Below are 8,700 nucleotides of genomic sequence, written 5' to 3'. Positions count from 1 at the left end.
GCCCCACCAGAGCCTTCCTCTGCCCTGCCTTGCCATGCCCAGGTGGGCACCGCTGTCGGTCTGGCATCTGTGCTGAGCCTTTTTTTTTTTTCTGAGACAAAGTCTCATTCTGTTGCCCAGGCTGGAGTGCAGTGCTGTGATCTCAGCTCACTGCAACCTCAGCCTCCCTGTTTCAAGTGATTCTCTTGTCTCAGCCTCCCAAGTAGTTGGTGTTACAGGCACCTGCCACCACGCCTGGCTAATTTTTGTATTTTCAGTAGAGATGGGGTTTCACCATGTTGGGCAGGCTGGTCTCAAACCCCTGACCTTAGATGATCCACACGTCTTGGCCTCCCAAAGTGCTGGGATTACAGACATGTGCTGCAACACTGGGCTAGTTTTTATTGTTTTAGTAGAGATGGGGTTTCTCCATGTTGGTCAGGCTGGTCTTGAACTCCTGACCTCAGGTGATCCACCCACCTCGGTCTTCCAAAGTGCTGGGATTACAGGCGTGAGCCACTGCGCCCAGCCTCACTTGTGGAACTAACATCTATCTGGAGAGGAGGCAAATGTCAGCCACGTCCCACTCCCTCCTGTCACCGTGTCCCCAGCATCACCCCAGAAGTCACCCTGGCTTCCAACACCACAGCCTGGCTTGGGCAGGTTTCAAGCCTCGTCTAAATGATGTCCTCCAGAACATTTGCTCCATGTCTTCCTTCCTTCCCTCAGCGATGTGTCTGGAAGATTCCACCATGTTGTCCTGTGGCGTAGTTCCTTGTCATTGCTGAGTAGGTCCTGTTGCAAATGCCTATCTCTCTGCATGGAAAGAGTCCCAGATACACAGATGGAAATTGCCATAGGAAGGACTCGTAAGGCTGCTCACACCCAGGGCTGGGGACCTCGGGGTGGAAGTGGAGGACAGGAAGGTACAGAGGGCACAGGTGCCTGCAGGTGATGTGCCTTTTCTTCTCTATAAAGGAGTGAAGGTCAGGTGTGGTGGCTCACACCTGTAATCCCAGCAGTTTGGGAGGCCGAGGCAGGCAGATCACTTGAGGTCAGGAGTTTGAGACCAGCTTGGGCAATATGGTGAAACCCCATCTCTATAAAAATACAAAAAAATTAGCTGGACGTGGTGATGCACAACTGTAATCCCAGCTACTTGGGAGGCAGAGGCAGGAGAATCACTTAAACCCAGGAGGCAGAGGTTGCAGTGAGCTGAGATCACGCCACTGCACTCCAGCCTGGGCAACAAAAGCAAAACTCCATCTCAAATAAATAAATAAAAGCCCAGCATGTTTTGGCTTTCCCTCTGCAAGACCCCAACCCTCACGCCCAAGAGATCTGGTTCAGACCACGGACTGAGGCTGAGCTCAGGCAAAGGTGAGTTGGTGCAGCCCGGCCTGCTGGGAGGCTGCCTGGGGCTGGGGCCAGCCACTCATAACCCTGGATAAGCTCCAAAAGCCCTGAGCCTCCCAGGCTCTAGGGGGAGTGGGAGAGAGACGCGCCAGCCTTTCCCAGGGCACGTTGTCCCTCCTCTCCTCTTTGCCCCAAATCCCCTTCCTGGCAAAGCTGATGACCTTATTTCACTCTGGAGGAAACTGAGTCAGCTCTAAGGAACAATTCAATGAACCATTTGCTTACTTGAGGATTGGGACTCAAGTCTCACTCAAAGTCTGGGCCATTTTTGTCCCAGCTGTCACTGGTGCTCATCCACACACACCCAAGGACGTGCACCTAATGCTTGCATGCACATTCCCATGCACATGTTCATTCACTCATTCACTCATTCATTCATTCACTCACTAATTCACTCACTCATTCATCCATTCATTTATTTACTCACTTATTCATTCATTGCTCATTAATTCATTCACTAACTCATTCATCCATTCACTCGTTCATTCCCTCATTCATTCATTCATTCATTCAGTGAATGTTGCAGTCACGATCCACATATTCATGGCCTCTGTGTGCCAGGCACTAGATGGAGGGGCTGGGGTTAGAGCCCCTGATAATCCAGCCATGCCCTAGCTTTCCTAGGGTGCACGTTGTGGTAAGGACAGACTAAAAAAATTAAGTTAGGCCAGGCACGGTGGCTCATGCCTGTAATCCAGCTCTTTGGGAGGCAGAGCCAGGAGGATCACTAGAGGCCAGGAGTTCGAGACCATCCTGGGCAACATAGCAAGACTCTGTCTGTACAAAACAATTTTTTAAAAAATTAGCTGGGCTTGTTGGTGCCCACCTGCAGTCCCAGCTACTCTGGAGGCTGAGGCAAGAGGATCACTGGAACCCAAGAGTCGGAGGCTGCAGTGAACTGTGATCCCACCACTGCCCCTGAGCCTGGGCAACAGAGTGAGACCCTGTCTCAGATAATCACAGTAACAATCAAAATAAAGAAAAATAAAATGCAATTGGTGATGCATCAGTGATAATAAGTGCTCTGTGGAAAAATAAAACAGGAAGAGGTTGAGGAAGGTATGAAGCTTGCAATGCAATGTGAGGTTAACAAGGAAGGCTTCTCAGAGGAGGTGACATTTGAGCAGAGAAATGGAGAAGAGTTGTGGAGGGAAGATGGTCAATGAGGGGAACATGGTCAAGGCAGGGAAGATGGTTCAAGGGGGGAAAGATGGTCAAGGGGACGCAGTGAATGCAAAGGACCCGAGGCAGGAACAGCTTGGCTCACCCCCAAACCCGTGGGGCCCGTGCAAGCCATGGGAAGGACAAGTGAGGCCCTGTCCTTGTCCCCACAGGTGTGTGCAAGCGTGAAGCTGCCCATGTTTACACCCTGCAAGCCTGAAGAGTCCCCAGAAACTGAAAGAAGAAGCAAAGCCCTTTCTGCGCCCTCCCTGCCCCTGTCCTGACCGCGACAAAAGTGACTTCCTCTTTCCAGAGGATTTAAGGCACAACCCGGGAGTGCCGGGACCAGTGGAGGCCGCCCAGTCATGGGGGACACCTTCATCCGCCACATCGCCCTGCTGGGCTTTGAGAAGCGCTTCGTCCCCAGCCAGCACTATGTGAGTAGCTGGTAGGGGGGACCCCGTGGAGGGCACATGGGGGGGGCAGCACGGCCACACGTGCAGCCCCAGTGAGAACTAAGGGGGCAGGGTCTTGGGCACCCGGTCCCTAGTCTTGGAGCCTGAATCTACTCCTCTGCTCTGGGACCCTACCCTGGGAAGACAGCCCCCTTGGACCCACCCTGGGCAGCCCTTTACTGTCCCTGCCTGTGTCCCCACCCAGGCCCTCAGCCTTAGCCAGGAGTCCTCTCTCTGCTCCCCTGCCATGGCCGGGCAGCCCAGTGCCCTCTCAGGTCCAAGGCCCACTCCTCCAGGACGTCTCCCCTGACCACCCCAGCTATCAGAGAGATGCCCTCCCAGGAGAGAGGTCCAGAAACTGAAGTTTTCTCTCTCCCCAGCTGCCTGCAGTGTCAGTTAGAGTCTTATCTTCTCCAGTAGGGTGACACCACCACAGGGGCCAAAAGAGTCCTCCCGTCTGTCCCCTGAGGGGGCCTGGACAAATAAATGGCTGCTCAGACCGATAAGTCCACTGGGTCCTCAGCCCACAGAAGGCCAGGGAGGAACTGCATTGAGGAAACTGAATGAAGTTTGTATGGAACGTTTAGTGCTATGTGCCAAGACCTTTCTCTTTTTTGGTTTTTTGGTTTTTTTTTGAGACAGAGTCTTGCTCTGTTGCTCATGCCAGAGTGCAATGGTGCCATCTCGGCTCACTGCAACCTCCGCCTTTTGGGTTCAAGCAATTCTCCTGCCTCAGCTTCCCGCGTAGCTGGGATTACAGGCATGTGCCACCATGCCCGGCTAATTTTGTATTTTTAATAGAGACGGCATTTCACCATGTTGGCCAGGCTGGTCTCTAACTCTTGACCTTAAGTGATCCACTCGCCTCAGCCTCCCAAAGTGCTGGGTTTCCAGGTGGGAGCCACCGCGCCTGGCTTCTTTATGAAATGAGGTCCAGAGTGCAGTGGTGTGATCATAGCTCACTGCAGCCTCGACCTCCCAGGCCCAAGTGATCCTCCTGCCTCAGCCCCTTGAGAAGCTGAGGCTATAGGCCCACACCACCACGCCTGGCTAATTTTTAAAATTTTTGTAGAGATGGGGTTTCATCATGTTGTCCAGGCTAATCTCGAACTCCTCGGCTTAAGCAGTCCTGTGGTCTCAGCCTCCCAGGGCGCTAGGATCACAGCGTGAGCTACCGTGCCCAGTCACCTTTCTCCTTTTCTTTGTAACTTTCAGTTTTGAAAGTTCAAATTTATAGAAAGGCTACGGGGCGTTGAAACGGTACCAATAACTCCAATAGTCTTTCACCTGCCTTCAAGCACACCCCTCTTTCTGGGTGTATTTTCTGGATTATTTGAGAGTAAATTGAAGGCATGTTTCTTTACCTCTAAATACTAAGGGTTGTGCATTTCTTAAAATCAAGGGCATTCTCGGCCGGGCGAGGGGGCTCACACCTGTAATCCCAGCACTTTGGGAGGCCGAGGTGGGCGAATCACCCGAGGTCAGGAGTTTGAGGCCAGCCTGACCAACACAGAGAAGCCTCATCTCTATGAAAGATACAAAATTAGCCAGGCATGGTAGCATGTTCCTGTAATCTCAGCCACTCCGGAGGCTGAGGCAGGAGAATCACTTGAACCCGGGAGGCAGAGGTTTCAGTGAGTTGAGATTGTGCCATTGCACTGGGCAACAAGAGCCAAACTCTGTCTCAAAAAAAAAAAACAAAAACAAAAAAAAAACTCCTAAGGGCATTCTTTTATGTAATCACAACGCATGTGTCAAAATCAGGAGATGAACATGGACAAAACACCATTATCTACCCATGACTTTACCAAGGTTTCCCCGATTCGCCTACTTGTCCTCTGTGGTAAAGACTTTTTTCAGGTCTCTGATCCAGCCAGGGATCAATGTCAGGGTCTTTAACCTTCCTTAATCTGGATCAATCTTTTTTTTTCTTTTTTTTTTTTTTGACATGGATTCTCACTCTGTCTCCAGGCTGGAGTTCAGTGGCGTGATCTCAGCTCACTGCAACCTCTGCCTCCTGGATTCAAGCGACTCTCCTGCCTCAGCCTCCCAAGAAGCTGGGATTACAGGCATAAGCCACCGTGCCTGGCCACATTTTTTTCTTTTTTTTGAGACAAGGTCTCACTCTGTCACCCAGACCAGAGTACAGTGGCACAATCATAGCTTATTGCAGCCTCAACTACCCAGGTTCAGGTGATCCTCCTTCTTCAGCCTCCCAAGTAGCTAGGGCCACAGGGACACACCACCATACCTAGCTCTGTTCTTTTTACTCTTCAGTGTTTTGTTCTGAAAAATTTCAAACATACAGCAGTTGAAAGAATTTTATATTAAAAAAAACACAAAAAACCACGCATATAGCCACGACTTAAATTTTAGCATTAACATTTTCTTATACTTGTTTTATCATGTATCTATCCATCCAATTTTATTTTTGATGCATTCCAGAATAAATTGCAAAATCAGTACGTTTTTCTGTAATGACTTCAGCACGCCTATCATTAACCAGACATCAGCATTTGCTCACAGTTTTCTCTTTTGATGCAAAATTTACATCCAGTAGAATTCACTTTTTTTTTTTTTTTTTTTTTTTTTGAGAGGGAGTTTCGCTCTTGTCGCCCAGACTGGAGTGCAGTGGCACAATCTCAGCTCACCGCAACCCCCGCCTCCCGGGTTCAAGCAATTCTCCTGCCTCAGCCTCCTCAGTAGGTGGGATTACAGGCACCCGCCACCACACCCAGCTATTTTTGTATTTTTAGCAGAGACAGAGTTTATCCATGTTGGTCAGGCTGGTCTTGAACTCCCAACCTCAGGTAATCATCCTGCCTTGGCCTCCTAAAGTGTTAGGATTACAGGCATGAGCCATTTCGCCTGGTCCACAATTTTTTTTTTTAGACAGATTCTCTCTGTGTTGCCCAGGCTGGAGTACAGTGGTGCAATCTCAGCTCACTGCAACCTCTGCCTCCTGGGTTCAAGCCATTCAATCTCCTGCCTCAGCCTCCTGAGCAGCTGGAATTACAGGGGTGTGCCACCACACTTGGCTAATTTTTGTATTTTTAGTAGAGATGGGGTTTCACCATGTTGGTCAGACTGGTCTTGAACTCCTGATCTCAAGTGATCTGCTCTCCTTGGCCTCCCAAAGTGCAGGGATTACAGGCGTGAGCCACCACGCTGGCCTGCCTGCCCCTCCTCTCCCCTCCCCTCTTCTCTTTCTTCAAGGCTGGAGTATAGTTGCAAAATCATAGTTTACTAAAGCCGTGACCTCCAAGGCTCAAGCAATTCTCCTGCCTCAGCCTCCTGAGTAGCTGGGACCACAGTCATGCCTGACCACACCTGGCCAATTTTTGTATTTTTAGTAGATATGGGGCCTTCCTATGTTGCCCAGGCTGGTCTCAAACTCCCGGGCTCAAGCGATCTTCTCACCTTGGTCTCCCAAAGTGCTGGGATTACAGGTGTGAGACACCATGTCCAGCCTAGGTCCTGCTTTTATCTGCAATTTACAGATGAGACCATTTGAGAGACGCTGACCTGCTTGCCCCCCCATCCCCAGGCTGGGGCATGGCAGTACTTGGGTCCATGTTTGTGCCCTTTCTGCAATCCAGGACAACCCCAAAGATGTCCCTCACGCCAATCCTCTGGGTTTTCTCCAGGGGGTAGTGGGAGCCTGTGTGCACACAGCAAAGCCTCCTGGGAAGCTGAATGGGGTCCCCCCAACCTTGGCCTTCCCCCAGGTGTACATGTTCCTGGTGAAGTGGCAGGACCTGTCGGAGAAGGTGGTCTACCGGCGCTTCACCGAAATCTATGAGTTCCATGTGAGTGTCGGGATGGAGGCGGGGGAGGGGACGCGTTGTCGCCCTTTGGGGAGGACCCCAGCCCAGGTGGTGGGGGAAGCTGCAGAACCCAGAATCCCCTCCCAGTCCACAGTTAAAGGGGATTTACACACACACACACACACACACACACACCCCTTTTATTTTTTTTGTAGAAATGGGGTTTCGCTATATTGCCCAGGCTGGTCTCAAACTCCTGTACTCAAGTGATCCTCCCACCTCAGCCTCCCAAATTGCTGGGGTTACAGGTGTGAGTCCCTGCACCTGGGCAACCTGGTTTTTAAGAGTAACCCTCTAGCAACTGGATTGAGGACAGGCGAGGGTGGACGGGGTAGGTAAGGAGGCCATTGTCTTTATCCAAGTCTGGTAGTGGCTAGGGCCCGGAGCGTGGGGTTGGCAGGAAGGTGTCAGATCCCAGAGAGATTTGGGGATGGGAAAAAAAGGATTAGCTGGTGACTTGCACATGGGAGGAAGAGAGGTTAACGCCTCTGCTAATCACGGAATCCATATTGCCACAGGCATTTCTAGGCCCGAGATATTTAGGTAGCGTCTCACTCTTCACCCAGGCTGGAGTGCAGTGGTGCCATCTCAGCTCACTCTAACCTCCGCCTCCCAGGTTCAAGCCATTCTTCCACCTCAGCCTCTGGAGTAGCTGGGACTGCAGGCATGTGCCACCACGCCTGGCTAATTTTTTTTTTTTTTTAGACAGAGTCTTGCTCTTGTTGCCTAGGCTGGAGTGCAATGGTGTGATCTCAGCTCACCACGACCTCCGCCTCCTGGGTCCGAGCGATTGTCCTGCCTCAGCCTCCTTAGTAGCTGGGATTACAGGCGCCCATCACCGTGCATAGTTAATTTTTTGTATTTTTAGTAGAGACGGGTTTCACCAGGTTGGCCAGGCTGGTCCCAAACTTCTGACCTCAGGTGATCTGCCCACATCAGCCTCCCAAAGTGCTGGGACTACAGGCGTGAGCCACCGTGCCCAGCCCAATTTTTGTATTTTTAGTAAAGATGGGGTTTCACCATGTTGGCCAGGCTGGTTTTGAACTCCTGACCTCAAGTGATCTACCTGCCTCAGACTCCCAAAACGCTGGGATTACAGGCGTGAGCTATGGCACCCAGCCTTTTAGGTAGTTTTGAGAGGTATTTAGGTCACTTCCACGTTCGTGCTTTTCCAAGTGTTGTAAACTGCAAATATTCCCTCACGTCTTCTTTTCTTTTCAATGTTTAGAAAACCTTAAAAGAAATGTTCCCTATTGAGGCAGGGGAGATCAACCCAGAGAACAGGATCATCCCCCACCTCCCAGGTGAGTGTGGGGCTGAGCCCCCTGTCAGGGGGTTGGCGGGCAGGGGCTCACCTGCCTTTCCCCCCTCTCGGGCTTGATCTCCTCTTCTCTGGTGCCAGCTCCCAGGTGGTTCGACGGGCAACGGGCCGCGGAGAACCGCCAGGGCACTCTGACCGAATACTGCAGCACACTCATGGGCCTGCCCACCAAGATCTCCCGTTGCCCCCACCTCCTCGACTTCTTCAAGGTGCGCCCCGACGACCTCAAGCTCCCCGCGGACAGCCAGTGAGTGGCCTTTTTCACCCTGCCAGGTGGGAGCAGGAATGGGGCTGGGACTTTCCCTGTTTTGCAGATGAGGAAACCGAAGCTCAGAGAGGGAAAGCCACCTTCCTAGAGCCACACAGCCAGAAAGAGAAGAAGGCAGACTCCACCTCCAACCTCTGTGACCCTGCCAAGCCTCCTCCACCTTGACCCTTCACACCTCAGGGTGCTGGGGGAAGCACTCGGGGCTGGGGTGCTGAAGTCCCAGGTCGTCATCCTGACCCTAGTAGCTGGTATAAAAGGCACGCACCACGCCTG

At 51.7% G+C, this 8,700-nt stretch overlaps 1 protein-coding gene across 2 annotated transcripts in view; it reads left to right on the top strand.

Annotated features, from left to right (window-relative positions):
* Positions 1-2,837: 2,837 nt before the first annotated feature.
* Positions 2,838-8,700, top strand: part of NCF1 (neutrophil cytosolic factor 1) — a 14,553-nt gene continuing 8,690 nt past the window's right edge. The window contains exons 1-4 of one of the 2 annotated variants that reach the window (XM_032254926.1): positions 2,838-2,993; positions 6,740-6,820; positions 8,067-8,142; positions 8,241-8,406. In XM_032254926.1, the coding sequence (XP_032110817.1) occupies positions 2,922-2,993; positions 6,740-6,820; positions 8,067-8,142; positions 8,241-8,406 (395 nt within the window). In that variant the 5' untranslated portion in view covers positions 2,838-2,921. Of the gene's footprint in view, positions 2,994-6,658; positions 6,821-8,066; positions 8,143-8,240; positions 8,407-8,700 lie in introns of both variants that reach the window. The other variant, XM_032254925.1, reaches the window with a different exon arrangement.

The sequence above is a fragment of the Sapajus apella genome, unplaced genomic scaffold (genome assembly GCF_009761245.1).
Source record: "Sapajus apella isolate SASKATOON/1434 unplaced genomic scaffold, GSC_monkey_1.0 scaffold88, whole genome shotgun sequence".
NCBI classification, from domain to species: domain Eukaryota; kingdom Metazoa; phylum Chordata; class Mammalia; order Primates; family Cebidae; genus Sapajus; species Sapajus apella.
This window is presented reverse-complemented; position numbering and strand designations above follow the sequence as displayed.